The sequence below is a fragment of the Myotis brandtii genome, unplaced genomic scaffold (assembly GCF_000412655.1).
Source record: "Myotis brandtii unplaced genomic scaffold, ASM41265v1 scaffold65, whole genome shotgun sequence".
NCBI classification, from domain to species: Eukaryota; Metazoa; Chordata; class Mammalia; order Chiroptera; family Vespertilionidae; genus Myotis; species Myotis brandtii.
The window spans coordinates 699,818-719,522 of NW_005370516.1; the positions used below are offsets into that span (position 1 = coordinate 699,818).

The 19,705-nt window shown below is 34.4% G+C and overlaps 1 protein-coding gene across 9 annotated transcripts in view; it reads right to left on the minus strand.

The window, feature by feature from the left end:
* Positions 1–19,705, minus strand: part of PARPBP (PARP1 binding protein) — a 74,396-nt gene that overhangs the window by 50,217 nt on the left and 4,474 nt on the right. For all 9 annotated transcript variants that reach the window (XR_001359530.1, XR_001359528.1, XR_001359529.1 and 6 more), the window contains exons 3-7: positions 15,368–15,601; positions 14,652–14,759; positions 9,007–9,177; positions 7,802–7,956; positions 486–669 (exon numbers count right to left, since the gene is read on the minus strand). Coding sequence is in view for 5 of the 9 variants with exons in the window: in XM_014528748.1 (XP_014384234.1) it covers positions 486–669; positions 7,802–7,956; positions 9,007–9,177; positions 14,652–14,759; positions 15,368–15,601 (852 nt within the window). In the remaining 4 variants the exon portion in view is untranslated. The remainder of the gene's footprint in view (positions 1–485; positions 670–7,801; positions 7,957–9,006; positions 9,178–14,651; positions 14,760–15,367; positions 15,602–19,705) is intronic.

The following is a 19,705-nucleotide window of genomic DNA, read 5'->3' on the forward strand; positions in this document are numbered from 1 at the left end:
TGAATGTTCACAGTACGCTGCAATGGAAGTAGAAAATAAGACATCACAGAAATAGGAAAATTCTGTAAAAGAAAAATAAACTACTGAATAGAAACCATTTTGTTGCTTTTCTATTAAGTGCCTAGTACTGAGGTCAGAGCCAGAGAAACCAAAGGGAAAATAATTGCTTTGAAGAATAATTATTAAAAAATATGACAGAACACCTTAGTATCCATCAAGAATTATAAATTGCTAGTGCTCCAAGGGATACTGAAGATTATCCAATGCCCTACTTTAACAAATACAGTCAATTTGGTCCAAAGATGTTAAGATTTACCCAACTCCAACATAATCCTACATAATCCTATTGAGAACTTAAATTGTCAACAACGTAACACAGGAAACACATTCTTCTGACTTAAGTAGCAATAGTAAACCACTTCTACAACAAATAGAAGAGGAGATGTTTTATATAGAAGGATAATAAAATATAAAAAGCTCATTACCCGTGCAGGACTGATGTCAGTGGTGCTAACAGCTAAGTCTCCTTGTTGAGAATTGAAAATATTTTTAATCCTCCAATCCAAATCCTGAGCAACCTCCTCTACTGCTTTACAAAAAGGATCCCTGTTGTTCTGGCCTTTAATCACCTGCATCTTTATCACGGAGAGTATCCGACTCCCTGCAATGCTGAAAATGGAAATAAGATTGCCTTTATAATAGTATTAGAAATGACAATGTGTGTATAAGCTTGACAATATAATTCTCAGAGTTAATCAACACTTTTCAAAGATTATGGATTTGTTCTTAAAAATCAAACAGGAACACATTTAAGAAAAGGATGAGAACCATTAGAAGCAAAATTACCAAGTAAGTCATTTCAACAAGGTAAGTTACTTCTTTCTTTATTTGAAAACTAAAGGGAAATAATTTAGTTATATATGATGACAGATTCAGATGCAGTTATATATACACAATATACTTAAAATATGTACCTTTCGACACAACTAAGGTAACAAAAGCTACCTTTCACTGAATACCTAGAATCCTACATCACTTTAATCTTAAAACCAATTCAGTAAGTATTATTACCCTTAAATCACAGATGAGAAAATGGTTAAGTAGCTTATTCAAGAATACGCACTGTTCTGGGCTAGGAAGGAGGTGGTGGGGAAGGAGACTGACCTGAAACACGTAATATTGCACTATAGTATGAGAAGAGTGATTACATGAAAGAGGAAAGCAAGCTAGTTAATACGGATCAAAAGCAAACCAGAGACTCAACCAACTACGGCCCACAGGTAAGGTTTTATAAAACCTCCTGAATCCAGGTTTCTTTATACTAAGCCTGAACCTGAGTAAATTTGGGTTGCAGTTCCTGCTCCAGATAACAGACCTAAAACCAATGTGGGAAATGTGTAGAGGGAAGGATTTGGGTCCATTACAAGAAAGAAATTACCAGTGTCAACAACAGAAGGGAGCTTTTTTTGAGGTCAGGAGATCTCCATCCCGGGTGGAAAGGCTGCACTGTGCCAGTTGAGAAGGGGGTGTGGTCTGAGTGTGGAGTCAGACTACCTGAGCACAAATCGTAGCTCCCTCACTTTCTATCTTGAGTAAGCTGTTTAATCTCTCCGTGAAGTTTATAGTGCCAGAAAGGAAATTAGGAATTAAAGTTTTCATCCTCACTGCCTCATTGCCAGACTTTATGTTTTAGGAACAAGCCAGGTTCCCTAACGATCATTGGAAATATAATTCTTCACATTTAAATAGATGGTCCAAGTAGAAAAGGGAAGTTAGAAAAAAACTGCAGAGACTTAATATGCAATAGTACATTAGACCAGTGTCTCCCAAATTTGCCTGATCATCTAAAGCAGCAGTTCTCAACCTGTGGGTCGAGTCCCCTTTGGGGGTCGAACGACACTTTCACAGGGGTTGCCTAAATACATCCTGCATATCAGATATTTACATTACAATTCATAGCAGTAGCAAAATTACAGTTATGAAGTAGCAACGAAAATAATTTTACGGTTGGGGGTCACCACAACATGAGGAACTGTATTAAAGGGTCGTGGCATTAGGAAGGTTGAGAACACTGATCTAAAGCAAACCAGAGACTGGACCAACTATGGCCAAAAACCTGAACTCAATTGTTTCTTTATACTAAGCCTGAACCTGAATAAATTTGGGTTGCAGTTCCCCCAAACCTCCAAGTACCACCCACTCTCCCCCCACCCAAAAAAAGGAAAAATATTCAGCATTAGTTTAAAAGATTAATTCCAGATCACACCCTCCAGAGAAGGACTTAAATAGTTGTATTATTGTAAAAGTACCACAGGTGATTCTTATGACTAGACAAGCTTGGGAAACATTTTATGAAAAAATTAGCTCCTTGAGAAAGGAACCGTATTATTTTTTATCCTCGCCCAAAGATTTTTATTGATTTTAGAGCGAGGGGGTGGGGGAGAGAAGGAGAAATATCCACGTGAGAAGGAAACATCGATCCATGCCCTTGACCAGAATCAAACCTGGGACCCTTCAATCTGCAGGCCGACTCTCTGTCCACTGAGCCAAACTGGCTAGGGCTCTTTGATGCTACTTTTTTTTAACATTTTCTATTTGGTGATGGTGTAAGAAATAAAATATGAAAGATTGGTATTTGTTTAATAACCTTGTGCCCAGAAACACTGTGATAAACTCTACTATTAATTTTAATCATTTTTCTTCTGATTCTTGGAGTTTTCTACATATATAATCATATCATCAATTAGAGTTTTACTTGTTCCTTTTCAATTGTTTTATCACCTTTTTCTTTTTCTTGCCTTACTATAGTGAAATGGGCACCTAATACTATGATAAAAAAAATTATGAGAGCAAGAACTCATTCTAAGTCTTAAATATAATGCTAAAATATTTTACCATCAAGTAGGTTTTCACAGAAACCCTTTATCAGGTTAAAACCCTTAGTCTTAATTCATTTTACACTGAAGGGGTAGCCGTGAAGGATGGGTATGTCCTAAGATGCTCCTCACCTTGGGAAGTCCTTCGACTTTGTCATCTGTCCGGCAGACATTGGTGGCTATAAGAACAGACTCCAAATCACCAAATTCAGCAAATAGTCTCAAAATAAATGCTGGCTTCCCTTTTTGACTTCCTTTCTGGCTTTCTTCCTTCCTCTAGTTTTTGTCTGCATTTTCATTGAAATTGCCTGCTCATCAATGTATTTGAGAAGCATTTAAAAAAATATGTTATCCAGCATTATTAATTACTGTGAAAGGAAGGGTCAATCAGCTGACCTAGTCTGCCATACAACCGTAATCAGTAGACTCTAGGAATTATTTTAAGCATGCAGGCACTTTCTTTTTCAGCTAATTTTTTCTTAATTTTCAATTAAAAGCACAGACATAACTGGATGAAATATAGCCAAAATGAATACACAATTAACATTATGTGCTTTTTCTGGGAATTAATCTCGAATGGAAACATTTTGGAAAAGATTCAAAAGGGTAATAAAATATGAAAGATTGTCTTAGTCAATTATAAGAACAACAACAAAAAAACATCACACCAAAAAACAAAGCTTTAAATATTAGGTAAAGCCACCTTTGCCTCCCTTTTCTCATTCTTTTCATAAGAACAAATATGCTAAATTTTAAAAATAATATAATTCACTGATTGTATTTTATTTAGAAAAAATATATATATATTAGACCTGTACTTAAGATACTTGTCAAAGTCATATTTTGACCCCTGGCAAAATACACCAAGCACCAGTGTCATGCCTAGTCTGTTGCTATGCATTCACTATGCACTAGCCAACCATTAACTCTTCAAATATCTGCTCAACAACACAGAGGATTATTATTTCAAACACTTACTTCTAAAGCCTAGAAACTCCTGAAGTTTTAACTCAAATGACATCAGGACAATTGTGTTAGGCACTAGAAATACAAAATGAATAAAACCTGTCTCTTTAAAAGGTCAAAATTGATCATACGATAGGAGATACTAAAGGAATAGAGAAAGTTTGAGTGAGAAGGGCAGAGAACAAGGAAGTATTCAGGAAGGCTTCCCAGAAGACACATTATGACTATGCTGGATAAACATTAATAGAATTTAGGTGAGAAAGGTAAACTGTAGCTCCTGACTACTAAATGCATCACATCAAAGCTCTGGAGCAGAAAGAGAAAAAAAATGAAGCTAGTGGAGAAAAACACATTAAACCCCAAGCTTGTATCAAAACATAGTGACTGAAGGAGAACAATAAGCAATAATAAAGACAAATGATTGGTAGGCAATACTTTAATGTAATTGCCAACTCTCTACCATAAAGAGTGATTGATTGGCTTTTCCTCACCATCTTCATGAATTTGGTAACTATTTACTAAAATAAATTATATCGCCAGCCCTGGCCAGGTGGCTTGGTTGGTTGAAGCATCATCCCATACACCACAAGGTTGAGGGTTGGATTCCCAGTCAGGGCACATACCTAGGTTGGAGGGGTTTCATCCAATCAGTGTTTCTCTCACATAGATGTTTCTCTCTTTCTTCCTTCCTCTCTCTCCAAAATCAATAAATACATATCCTCGGGTGAGATTTTTTAAAAATCTATAACAATCCTATATAATAAAAAGCTAATATGCAAATCGACCGAACGGCGGAATGACCGGTCACTATGACACGCACTGACCACCAGGGGGCAGATGCTCAATGCAGGAGCTGACCCCTGGTGGTCAGTGTGCTTCCACAGGGGGAGCACCGCACAGCCAGAAGCCGGGATCATGGCTGGTGAGCACAGCAGCGGAGGTGGGAGCCTCTCCCACCTACACGACAGAGCTAAGGGGAGCGGGCCTAAGCCATCAGTCAGACATCCCCCCCGGAGGCTCCCGGACTGCAAGAGGGCGCAGGCCGGGCTGAGGGGAACCCCTTCCCCTGCCCCAAGTGCACTAATTTCATGCACCGGGCCTCTAGTTAAATATAATCAAAGGTGCTACATAAAAATGTATCAAAATGCTTCCAAAATATATTTAAATGAAATTCTGAACTGGAAAATTTAAACCAGATTTAATATTCTATAAATGCATAACATTTAGTCCAATATATATATAACTCAGGTGTGCCATTGAAGATTTGTTGTGTAATAAACTTGAAATATAGAGTTTTAAACATTTGAACAACTATTTTAAACATTTGAACTATGAAACCTGAAACCTCTTTTTTTCAGGTGAAAGTACAGTATGCATTTTATGGTGGCACCTACTGGCAAAGGGCAGAAATGCAGCCAAACTATAGCCAAATGAAAATCTGGCAGTGGGGAGATAAGTGTGAGAATGGATTCTTGGATTTCTTCCCTGTCAGCCTATTTATTCCCCATCATGCTTTGGACTCAAAGATTATTGTGATTCCCTATCACCACCACCCTATTATAAGACAAGTAGTACAAACTTATCCTCAGTTACAAGAATTAAATACATTTTTATCTCTAAGTTTTAACATTGAGACACAGAGTGATATGCAGGCAGGAGTTAAAGTGCATAGAATTTATATACCATACTGAGGTTTCTGGAGTTTTATCCTCATTTGGAATCTTTAAAGGGTTTTAATCCTGGAAGTAGCATTTGCTGTTTCAGAAAGATCACTGGAAGCAGTGAGGACACCAGGATAGGGCAACTCAAGATTGGAGGCAGAATGAACAAGTCAGAAATAAGGGGAAAAATCCAGGCAAGAAAGAATGAAAATCTGAAAACGGACAGTATAAACAATGTAATTAAGGTAGTAGCTACAGAAAGAACATTAAAAAAATGTTAATTAAGAAGCATTGATGGATCTTGGTGACTGAAGGGATAGAGAAAGGAGAAAAAGGAGTTTAAGACAAGTTTCAGGTTTCTGCTTGGGTGACGGGAGGGAGAGAGGCTTCATCAAGTCAGGAGGAGAAGCAGGTGTTCAAGGAAAGATGAAGATTTAATCTGGAACATGTTAAATTTGACTTGCCTTTGAGGTAACAAACCCATATATAAATAAAGATATATTTTTGAATTTCAGGAAAGAGGTTTGAATTTCACTGAAATATAGATTTAGAATGGGGAAAAGAGAGAAAATGATCCAATTTGAGGACTCAAAAGAACAAAGATTACGATAACTTGAAGGATGAAGGAAGTGTGTGTGTGTGTGTGTGTGTGTGTGTGTGTGTGTGTGTGTGTGTGTGTGTGTCTGGTGGGAAGGAGTGCTGGGAAGTTGGTGAGTGGGTTGCAAATTCTTATCTTCCAGGATAGGAAGTTAATACATAACGTCTAAACTGAAAAATCAAAAATAGCTGCATTAAAATGTCATTTAAATTAGTAAATATAAAACAGACACACACACACACACACAAAAATTCGATGTTTACAAGTCTGTATTATCTGACTTTACTATAATATACATATATTGCTTTGCTTAAAATAAAATATTTTTTAAAATTATCTGCTAACTCAGAAGAAATGATCAGCCACACATTATCTGGGAGTTCAGATGATGTCACTGATATTGACTGCAAGTCATATCAAAAGCCTCTTCCAAATTTACTTCCTTGTAATGGATAGCCATATAAAAAGAGAAAAGGATGCAATTCAGAATAAAATCATAAAAAAACAATTCTTCCCAGAATTTTGAATTGGAAAGAAGTTTCCTGGAATAAGATATAGTGTTAAGGGAATGGTTCCAGAGTCAGACCTGGCTAAGTTCAGACCCCAGTTCGGCTAATTGATAACCATGTAATTAGGGTAAATTACTTAATCCCAGTGTTTCGGTTTTTTCCTCTCTAAATTGGGTACCTATATGGTATCTACCATGGAAAGTTGTTGTAATAATCAAATGATAATCCCCATAAAGAGCTCAGTACAATGTCTAACACATAATCAATATTCAATAAATACCAGCTATTTTTATTAGTACTATGCAATGGCATAACAACTAAATTGACAGTGAAGTACCACAATTGCTAGCATAAACAATTCACCTCTGCCTCACCCAAATTAATCTAAAAATTACACACCATCCAATTACACAGCATCGATCTATGAACATGGTTGGATTCCAAGTCAGGACATCTATAAATGAATCTTAAAGATTATAAACATAATCTCTCATTTCCAATATCACAAAAACAGAAATTTCAGATGAATCAAAAACTTATGCCAAAAAAAAACTAACAGAAAATAGAATAGATAATTCATATCTCTTCATAAATTTTCTTATTCATTCTTGATATGGGATTCCTTTATTGCTAAATTAAAAGTTGAGCCTGGCTGGCGTGGCTCAGTGGTTGAGCATCGATCTATGAACATGGTTGGATTCCAAGTCAGGGCACATGCCCAGGTTGTGAGCTCAATCCTCAGTGGGGGGCGTGCAGGAGGCAGCCAATCAATGATTCTCTCTCATCATTGATGTTTCTATCTCTCTCCCTCTCCCTTCCTTCTCTGAAATCAATAAAAAAAATTTTTTTAAAAAAAGAAATTTTGAAAAGTATTATCTATTAGGTTTTTTCCCAGGCCTCAAAAATCTGTTTCTTTCAGATAAAGACAAATGGTAAACACTCTTCTCTAAACAAATTTAATTTAAAGATGTCTTTTGACTTTGGCAAAAATTTTGTAATCATAGAGAAGCAAATTTTAGCGAGAAAGGTCACATGATTATATTTTATTCATCTAGATATTTATTCTTCTCCCTACTGTTTGGTCTGATGATTGACCATTTCAATAGCTCTTATATTTCTACCTCTGATTCTATGAAGTTTTAAAGATAGAGTAATAACACACATTAGTAATTTATTTAAAAAAATCATTACCTTGGATTTGCTATTTCTCCAAGAATCTCATCTAATTTGTCAATGAAATTAATAAAACTAGACAATCCTTTCACATGTGTCCTTAAAGGATCAGAAGGTGATGGTGCATATCCTTTCCCTCCAAGCTCCATTGATCTAATAAATGATGTGGCCACCTATGAATTAAAACAAGTGATTGTTATGTTTAATGATTAATAAGTTAAAACAGCAATTTACTTTATGAAGCTGAGTATATTTACATGATTCTAGTTATACAAATGAAGTGCTTTTGTGACTCATACCACACAGTGATTCAGAAGCAAGTAATCAAAGAAACAGGTGCCATGCAGAATTCATGCCAGCAAAGGTTAGGGGACAAATTAAGTATGTTCATAAGAGTATATCATTGATTATAAATAATTGGTTTATGAATATGTTGTTATATAGGCTGACTACTGGCTACTGGAATTGTTGCACAGGACAAAGGGGTTTTCAGTGTCCACTATGTTGATTGGGCAATTAATTCAACTCTCCCAAGTTATAACTTCTAGATATGTAAAATAAAGATTTAGACTAGATAATCACTCAGTCCCATCTAGTTTCATATCCTAGGATTATTTGATCATGCGTAGTTCAAAAGGCCTTGCCTTTACAATGATAAATATACACATATGATGACTAAACATAAAAGCATCCCTGCCAAAACAATATTCTAAAGCAGTATTTTCCAGAGTGTTCCCTTAGAAAGACAAATTCTATGAAATTTCAATAATCTGAGTAAAAGTCCCACAGTAAAATAACTTAGAAAACAACAGATTAAATAACAAGGTTAACTGGAAATTTCTTTATGGCAGGACTTCCCAAAGGTTTTTAAATACAAACATGAATTTATGTATATCCAATAAAGACATATACTATTTCCAAACGGTTTGCTCTTGGAAACGTTAATTCAAAAAGCATGTAACAGGGGCATTCTGCCTTTGGCTAGCACTCTAAAGAATACATGTAGGAAAACACTGTCTAGAGAAAATCTCCTTGCCAAATTGGAAAGATATGACAAAAACATAAAAACACTATGGATTTTCAAAAACACCTCAAGGTAGGACATAAAGTAACAATTTAAAAGTTATTTTATCACAGTTACAAGAATTCTACATCAAGGTACAGGGATCCACTGTTCAAAGAGTCTGTATTTTAAAAATCCTGAAAATGGAACATATCCATACCAAAAAGATAGACATCTGTTTCTCTCGAGCAGCATGTTTCAAATCAGTGAAGGCTTCTCTTCCAAGTCCTCTATCAGGAATATTGAGAATATGAGCCAGAGCCAGGTCATTCTTTGAATTCACTAGCAGATTCAAATATGAGTAGATAATTTTCTTTGCCAGTAACTTCGCCTACGCAATAAAATAGTATTTTCTTTATTGAAGTTGTTCTAAATCCATAAATTTTTTATATGTAGTAAAAATACTTACGATCATTCAATGACAATATCTCACTCAGATCTTTGGGAAAAAGAATTGCCAAATAAACCGAAAGTTTGGGTTGGACAATTAATATATCTTTGCTCATAAAAACAACTTGCTGCAATGAAAAGCTGTGAGTAAATACCAACTATCATAATTATTGGAAAATGGGTGTTAGAAAATAGTATATAAGATACAGCCCAAAAATCTGCATTTCTGATGAGACCTGATCTCATTCCCCCACATAGATTTGCCACTATACAATAGCCAATAATGAAGCCTCCTGTAGCCTAGGCCGTGGTCGGCAAACTGCGGCTCGCGAGCCACATGCGGCTCTTTGGCCCCTTGAGTGTGGCTCTTCCTAAGCCTTAGGAATACCCTAATTAAGTTAATAACAATGTACCTACCTATATAGTTTAAGTTTAAAAAATTTGGCTCTCAAAAGAAATTTCAATCATTGTACTGTTGATATTTGGCTCTGTTGACTAATGAGTTTGCCGACCACTGACCCAGATCAACAGAGGTGTAGAAGGTGAGGGGAATGTAAAATACGTAAGGAGAGTACTGATTTAGACAAAACCAAATAAGTATTAAAATGAAAAGATTCAACCAAATGCTAAGCAAATAATAACAAATAGTTGATGTCGATGTAAACTGGCCAAAACAAAGCTATAGAGTCTAGTACATTCAAGCACAAGATGCATAATATTTGAGAGCACTTGATATGGGCATCATTTCTTTCATATTTCTTCAGAATAGTTGATGTTGATGTAAACTGGCCAAAACAAAGCTATGGAGTCTAGTACATTCAAGCACAAGATGCACTTGATATGGGCATCATTTCTTTCATATTTCTTCACAGTCAAATGATAAAACAAGGCATAAAGAGAGTTAAAGAGGTAGCAATAAAAAATTACAAATTGTTAGGAAGTCTCTTAAATAATTATTACGGACGTCTCAAGTTCATATGCATCTTAAAAGTACTTTTAAAAATAGCACCCTTTTGAATTATTTAAATTTCATGTGAAAAACAATTCTTGAAACATGGGAGGCAGTCAGAGTCCATTTTTTAAAAACCTCATCAGACAGGATAAGATTACTTTAAATATGGACTTAAAATATAATTTAAGCAAAACTGATTTTTAAAAAATAAGGCTATTAACTCTATAAAACTTTTTTCTTAAATATTAAAGATACAGCACATTTATTACCTTTGAAGAGACATTCCCTAATTTCCCAAGATAAAGTAACCAGCCATTCACATATTCCCTTACCACCCTGTTATAATTCTGCATATCAGTCAATTATATAATTCTCTGCAAGATCTTAATACTTTCTGACACTTTATTTTCTTAATATTTCTACTACTTTATGAGGTCCATGAGAGCAAATGATGTATCCTTAAGGTACAAAAGAATGATTGGCATTATATTAGGAAATGAATGCATTTTTGTTAATAGGTTCTTAGTAAGTTTTTGTTCAATGATGAAAGAAAAATTATTACATGTATTTGGCCCTTTTAGATAATTCAAAATTGAAACTATGGATAAAAACGTCTGTGGAATCAAATAAGTGTTCATATGTTTTTATTGCATTGCCTTAAAAAGAAAAGTTCTTTGTAAGTTCAATTAAATTAAGATCATCTTTAAGATCTGTCATAAAGTTTTATAAACTAAGGCATAACAGTTTTCTGCTTATATTTCAAAGGGCCTTTTATCTTTACTTTCATAGAAAATCACAATACTTCATGCGAATCTATAATACAAAAATTTCTATTTTAACTTCACAGTGCAACAGTGTGTCTAAAATATATATCTTCTTTATCCCTTTGACATTGGGAAGAGGAACACAATTTGGCAAAAATCAAGGCAGAGAAAACAGTGATATTCACATTGTAGTCAGAAACTTTTTTACTTTTCCCACATTTAATTTTGTAAAACTACAATTTAGTTTCACTGTGTTTCTACTGTGCCAAAATAATGAGGATTTACCAGTATGTATATATCTAGTCCTCACTGGGTACAAATCCAGGTCTTAAATTGGCACATCTACAGCTTATTCTTTAAGTCTAGCAAATTTTGTCCTTCTGATGCTAGGCAAACATCAGGAGGAAACATCTTGGCGTCCTCACAGTTAGAGTGTTTCTTTTAACTCACAGATGTAATTAGAAATCTGTCCCTATCATTATGGTCAGATAACATGGCAGTTATGGTTTCCCTACTCTTATATTTGCAAGTGTGTTTTAAAGAGGCTCTCTGAAAAAGCACTCCACATAAATACAGTTATGATGTCCAGGAGCAAGGGCCTAAATTGAAAAAATCCACAAGATTGAAGCTTTTACCAAGACACTGAAAATCAAGATAAACTGATTCAATCCATACCACAAAGTATTTTTGCAATGCTTGTTTAGAAGTTGAACAATTTTAAGCTTTCAGAAAATTCCAAGTTCCTTTTCCCATCCCTTAATTATTACTGAAGTGCAGATATTCAATCTCAATTTGAAGTCAGTTTTTCTAAATTAAGAAGATTAACATTTATACAGGTATTTTTTACTTTCTTCGCCAACATATCACATTTAATGACACAAAAAATGTGGACTTAAGCTAATATACTGGTAAAAATGTTTAATTGATTACTTTTTGGGGGGCCTTTATTGTATTTTTCCCTCATTACTTCATAATTTCTAAAGCAATAGTTTAGTACCATAAGGAAAATAAAATGAAGTAAAATAAAAGAATGAAACAAAAACATTGTTTCTCAAATTCATTCCATTCATCTATTCGAGGACTCTTGTGTGGTATTAGTAAGCATATTTGGTGATAAAAATAAATCTTTGCAAGACTGCAGCCCAAAAAGTTACTTTGGAATTTTAAAAGAAATATGTTGCCTTCCAAAAATACTTTGTAAAAAGAAAAATTAGAAGTCTGCAAGGAACAGAAAAATGGCTTAGAGGATGGCTGCTACTTTAATAGTCTTCATAAAATCTAATCCATCAGCTAACTAGTAGATAAAATTCTCCTGGAAAATACAAGCCAAGGAGACAAAAAATATAAAGTAGAGGATTAATACAGGGTAACTATCATTGCTTTTTAAATGAGGAAACTATATGCTTATAACAAAGATCCATTGGTTTCTATAAACTAAGAGCCTTTTTCATGGGTATACCTTTAAGATAATGTTTTATATCTGTAAACCAAAACTCCTAGCTTAGGTCATTTTACATGTACAAATTAGTTCATTCCTTTTAATTAAAAGGCACAATAACAATTATTGTTTCCGCCCTGTAGAACTTGTAAGATAGATCAAAAAGAACACGTCTGTAACGATTTACCCTCTTGATGTATGAATGTACTCCATAAGTACCACTGAGAAAAAAACCAGGTAATTTAGTAAGTGTTTTGTCACAATTTAGGGCAGGAGAAAAAAACAAGCAGGATGTAAGTGAAACATTAATGTCAAGCAAGAGAAAATAGTTACAAATTACTAAAAGGAATCACAACTCTTAGCAGAAAACATTCAAAGGTGGACTTGGGATATTTTCTTGTACCAAAAAGGGTAAGTGCTCAAGAGTTTAAAAGAGCATGTAAAAAAATACAGAAGGCAGCTTGAAGGGGATCTCTCTACTTTTGCATCAAAGATTAATGACTCTAATTAATTTTAACTCCAAATAAATAAAATTCCATGAGTCCTTAGAATATAGACACAAATAAAAAAGTAGGAAGATACATAGAAAAAATATCTAATTTGCCTCCTATACTACCTGTAACTATTACACCAACTCTTAAACTGGTAATTAAAGAGAAAGAATTAAGTAGTGACCCTATCATTTTTAGGGAACTGAACTTCAACCCAGTTGATAAGATAAAGTTCTTCTTTATTGAGAAATGGCAGCTAATTAATGTAAAGACATGATAGAGTAAGAAACTCACCATTCTATAAATTCTAAAGAAATAATTGACTTAGACAAGACTGGACAATTCAAGACAACTGGAGTTTGCATCTCCTGATATGATACAAAATGAAATATTCAGCATCAGTTATAAAGTATTTGTTAAGAAATGTTAAACCTCAATCTAAGATAGCTTTTAGGTGTAACTTCCAGTTTATTGGAAATAGAGAAACAAGTAAAATAATACCAGTAGGAGTTAATCAGATAAATAAGAAGTAAAAAAAAAAGACTGGGGGAATTCTTCTAGGTTAAGAGTATAAAAAAACACAGAGGACAAATAGAGAAATGAGAATAGAGAAGATAGCATATTATATTAGGGAATACTTAAGTTTTCTTACATAGGATAATAATATCCCCTTATTTGACTGGGGGATTCTTCTAGGTTAAGAGTATAAAAAAACATAAAACCCACTTAGGGGACAAATAGAGAAATGAGAATAGAGAAGATAGCATATTATATTAGGGAATACTTAAGTTTTCTTACATATGATAATAATATTGTGGTTATCCCCTTATTTTCAGGAAATAATATGCTGAAGACATTTAGGTTCTAAGTATCAGGATATCAGCAACTTACCTTTCATATAGTTAAGTTGGGCCAAGGTAACAGGTTTAATTATATTAAACCAAACCTGTACTTTGCACTACTTTCCTGTGATGTTTTTGCATAACAAACCCTGCTATCGGAACTCATGATGCATCAGTTATTCTACTGCAAAGGGTGCAGAACAGATTTTCCCAAGAAGCAACAATACTGTTTCCGAACAAAACAGTAATGTGAAGTTTACCAAATACAGTCAGCTCTCAGTGGCCACAGGTTCCACATCTGTGGATTCAACCAACCACAGATGGAAAATAGTTGAAATTTTTAAAAGGTTATATTGTTGCTGACATGTACTATGAGGCCTATGATGACTGCATCTGCACTGAATGTATACGGATTTTTTTCTTGTCTTTCTTCCCTAAACAACACAGTATAACAACTATTTACATAGCATTTACATTGTATTGGGGATTAAAAGTAATCTGGAGATGACTTAAAGTATATAGGAGGATGTGTGTGGGTTATCTGCAAATACTACATACATTATTTTATATAAGAGACTTAAGCATCTGTGGATTTTGGTGTCCAAGGGGAGTCCTGGAACCAATCCCCCACAGTGACCAAGAGACACCATATAAAGATTCAAAGAAATCTGGCAATCTGGATCTTCAACCATTTTTCTGATACTTAGAGTGATACCTATTTTTGTACAGTGCCTGTTACATTGGCCCAAAACCATGAAATAACTTATTGTTATGATCTCACCAGTCTTCAATGTATTACTCTTTGTGAACAGTATTATGTAAACAAAATAAAACTTTAAAAAAAAATAGTAACTGTATGTATAGTCAAATTCATAGTGATTTGAAGGGGATCATATCCTGCTTTAATTTACTCACAATTTATCAGTACCTTTTCATTATCCTGTTTGTGTTTACTCATTGGCGATGTCGGTACAGAAAGACCAGTTTCATCATCTACTGTGGACTGTCTGCCACACAGAAAATCCCGTAGTTGACTCTGTAGGAAATACAGGACATTACTAATAAAATGATATGCCAACTATAAAAAAAATTTCACACCTAGGACTACCCAGTGTCACTGATGTTCTAGTATACAGCATTTTACCTAACCTTTGTTGGCAGTCAACAATATGTAGACATGGAATTACACTTCTGAACAAAAGGCTTCCATTACTTTCCAGTTTAGAGTTAAAAGATGACCTTGGAAATTTAATCTTAGTCTTTTATTTTTTATGGAAAAAAATTAAAAAGAAAGAAAAGTCTTGTTTCTCTCTTTCCCTTTCTTTCTCTCTCTCAAATCAATCAATCAATCAAAAGAAATCATGCATTTGGGACTGATTTCTTCATTAAAATTTTTCTTCTGTAATAAGAAGCTATTCTTACATTTAAACCAAATAATAATAACCCAAGTTCAACAAAGTTTACCACCAAAACCTTTCTTCCAAGTAATGACTAGCTAACTTTCAGGTAGCAAAAGTCTCCATTTTTAACATGATCCAAAAAGCAAAAGCATTATCAAGTTACTATAAATGCTAATACCAGAATTAAAAATAAACCTTGTCAAATTTTAATTTGATTAGTCTAGAATTGCTTAAAAATACTTACGGGAGATATGTTGGCATTATTTTCACCATTAGAAGTCAAAGCACTACATTTTTTATAAACATCAATCAGATCTAACATATTACTATTTTTTAAGAAATTTTCGTAAGTCTTCCTAATGTCCTCATAATGGTCAATCACTTCCATATTTTCAACTGGTAAGTTCAATTTCTCCTGTAGTAAGCGTTTCCAGGTCAATAAGACATCGCTGAGAGAAACTGTAAATTCTCCACTGTGCTGAAAAAGATAATGTCAAAAATAAAAAGATAAAGTCGGTTGAATTTTGTATTAAATTCTTGTGAAATTGAAGAGAACATACAAGTTGACTTATGAAATCATTTTAAAACCAGATATTAAAAAAAAGATTTTTATGACTTTATAAAATATGAACTATGGGAAATTATCACATGACAAAACTGGCAAATATAAAGACATTTTCTATTACCTGAACTTCACTAAATTTCTACTCAAAGTGGGGCGATAGGAGGGCAGTGAACTGTAGCTAAGTACTATTGATTAGGGAAATATTCGATTCTGTTAATATTTGTTCCTATTCATTCTTTTAGCTAATATATTTTTAATCTCTTATTTAAAAACTATCAGTGTCATAGTGAATTCCCACATACCACATATACCACACACTATTCCAAGAATTAATCTTAAAATATGATCAGAAAAATTAAATTCTTAAAAACTGTGTTTCATTTCATTATTCTTGTAGAGAAAACAAAACACCAGTGCTAAAACTTTGGGTCAAAGGAGGATTTTTATTCTTCCCTATTCAGGGACACACTAAACTATAGGCAAATGAGTCAGGTTTCTTTCTCTAAGCTGTCAGATGTTACTTATTAAGCAAAATTGTTCAAAATTGGGCATATTAAAGGGTTTTTTTTTCCAATTGATTGCATTCTGCTCCCCCTTTATACCCCCAGTATTAATAACGGTGTCCTCCACAAAATACCAACTCCAATTCAGTAAAAAAATTCTAACTGCTCCTCTTCAATGCTTCATGAATAAGAAATATTTATAAGCATCCCTATGTGGTTTTGTGAAATGTATCAATGTTGCTGTCTTCTACAGTTAAGCTCCATTAATATATTAGTAGTTTCTGCTAACAACTAGATCTTTCCATTAATTGCATGTTAAGATGGGTGGATATTTAAATAGAACTATAATTTACTGGAACTAAACTGTAACATCATATTTAGCCAATGAAGAATAACAGAAAGAAATCAAATAGAATCATATGATGTAGTACTATGTCTAAATATCTGACTCTTTCAAATATCTATCTTTATATGTTTTATAAAAATCAGTCACATTTTCCAATTACTATCCTAAAAATTTAAGACAAAGTGTACAACCTGCCTTAAAATAATTAACTGTCTACTCATCCATATGAAAGCAATTAAGAAAATCATCCTTATTGTCCTTAGAGTAGGGACCTGTTATATCATAGTTATGAAAATTAATTATATTTCATGAAATTAGTTCCATGAACAAACAAAAAGATCAACTCTCAAACCATAGATCCATAATCCAAACATCGAATCAAAAATTGTATACTTTACTCCCCAACCCTACAAAGGTTATATATTATTAAATCTCCAAATGGTATTTAAGTTAAATAAATCCATTTACTTAGTTTAAAACTAAATTGTTTTATCTTAAAAATTCTTAAAACTATTTTGGCATAACGTCCTTCATGATAAAAATAAAGTTTTTGCTTTAATATAAATATATAATTTATTCTCATTCTGTTGACTGTAACAAAAGGAAAACTCTGCAAACTCTTGATCTTCTGAGAAAAGGCTCTGACTAGATTAAGTGTTTATACTGAGATTGTAAAAACATTTTAAATCCAAATAAAATTGCACTCCAGATATCAGTTTTCAGGATCAGGTGCCCACCATGACAGGATATTCTATTTTTCAAACTAGTAACAACTGATTGAGAGAGAGTCTGTGGTCAAATCAGAAAATGTTTTGCTAGGAAAACATGCCAATTGGCTACTATTTGAAGGAAGTTCAAAATGTTCAATGCTTTGATGGACAACCGAAGGATTATATTTCACAAGAATAAAATGAGAAAAAGCAAGAGTTACACTTTTTCAGAGCACTTGTACTTTGTATATTTTATCAAAGTTATTTATTATTCAAAATTTTAAATAAATTTCACATTTTTAACTAGCTGGAATTCTTATTATCTAAAGAGTAAAGATAGCAGGTCTACTTAAGAGCATTAATTGGTGCCCAGCCGGCATGGTGGCTCAGTGGTTGAGCATTGACCTATGAAAGAGGAGGTCATGGTTCGATTCCCGGTCAGGGCACATGTGCAGGTTGCAGACTTGATCCCCAGTTGGGGGCACACAGTAGGCAGCCGATCAATGATTCTCTCTCATCATTTATGTTTCTATCTCTCCCTCCCACTCCCTTCCTTGCTGTGTGAACTTGGGTAAGATATCGAAATCCCTCTGAGTCAATTTCCTTGGTTATAAAATGAGATTGTATGGATTAAATAACACCTTATAAATGGTAGGTAATCAAAAATGGCAGTTGCCCTTCTCTTTTTATCAAGTAAAATAACTGTCAGTTTGTTTGCTGGAGGAGGAATGGTAGATAATTATAATTCAACTAGAGGCCCAGTGCACAAAACATGCACTTGGGGGGGGGCGGTGTCCCTCAGCCCAGCCTGCTCCCTCTTGAAGTCTGGAAGTCCTCGGGGAGTGGGCCTAAGCCAGCAGTAGGACATCCTTAGCACTGCTGCAGAGGCAGGAGAGCTCCCACCACTGCCACTGAGCTTGCCAGCTGTGAGCCTGGCTTCTGGCTGAGCAGCGCTCCCCCTGTGGGAGCACACTGACCACCAGGGGGCAGCTCCTGCGTTGAGTGTCTGCCTCTTAGTAGTCAGTGCATATCATAGCAACTAGTCGACCACTCGACTATCTGCCCCCTGGTGGTCAGTGCAGGTCATAGAGAGCAGTTGAGCGGCCTTAGCATATCATTAGCATATTACTATGCTATTGATTGGTTGAACGGACAACCGGATGACTGGACACTTATTATATAGGATTTTAAATTCTGTTTCTTCTTGTTATGTCTCTGTTAGGTCATTTTCAAATCTGTCAGTCAACCACAGGTGCTGTGGTGGCTTTCCAAGAGGTTATAAGTTAATATCTTTGTCTGTTTCATTCAATAAAACATTTGTAATGTTCTTAAGGCTTTTTAAGGTGAAAAACAGCCTTTATAATGTAATTGCATGACAGCGTCAAACTATGAGGCCAATTCCAAAGACAGTAAAGGCTAAAATATTATTTGCAACCTAATGAAGTCATATATATTTGTCACATAATGAAGTCAATAGTGAATGAATCTAAAACAGGTAAATCATTAGCAGTATAAAACTACTAGAGAGGTATTACATGATTTAAGCTAAAAAAATCTTGCTCCTCTAAAAACATGTCAAAAACCTAACACTCAAAGATTATTTTAATATACCTTTTCTTTTTCCCCACTAAAGCCGTTAAGAAAACAAACATGCCAATCGACAGACTAACAATTCTGCTAGGTATTCAAAAGTTTTACTGCAGTCAAATTCAGTTTTAAGGATTATACTTTAGGGACTCAAATTTCAGAGAATTAAAAACCATAAGTAGACCACAAACACCGGGTGAAAAATAGTTGAAGGATATATACAACCAACTCCACCCTGTTATTACTGTATGCTACTTATGAATGCACCTGCAGGCATATGTGTGTGTTGTTTCATTCTGGGTGCCTTGGAAGTCTGAGCACAGTGAGGAATGCCTAAGCTAAGTCTGTACATAGAGAGTTAAAGTAAAACAGAACTGCAACCACCATCTCCACACGTATGCATACCTACACAAACTGTGAAAAACTCAGTTGCAATTCACCACTCACCCTTTTCCCACCCAGAGTCTGAACTTTCACAGGTAATAAAGTGAATTAGCAAGTAGAACATTAGCAACTAGGAAAAAAACCCCAAGTGAATGCTACACAGACAAGTCCTGAAGAAACACTGACTTGGACTGGATATTTTAATATGTCCAAATTTTTACAATGAGAACTAAAATTTTTTCAGACTGCATTTTATTTAACTTGTTGATATATCTATTTCTCAATTATTTATACACAAACAAACAAACAATAGGAGGTGATTTGAACATGCTCTGTATGCTCTGTTTGATTCCAGAACAACAGTTCTCAATCACTAAATAGCAATTCCTAATAATTGTCTCAATTTCTCTCTCTCCTCATTTCCCAGTGTATGGTCACCAAGGTTTAACCGTTCCATGTGTACAATATCCTCAGAATCTATTATCCA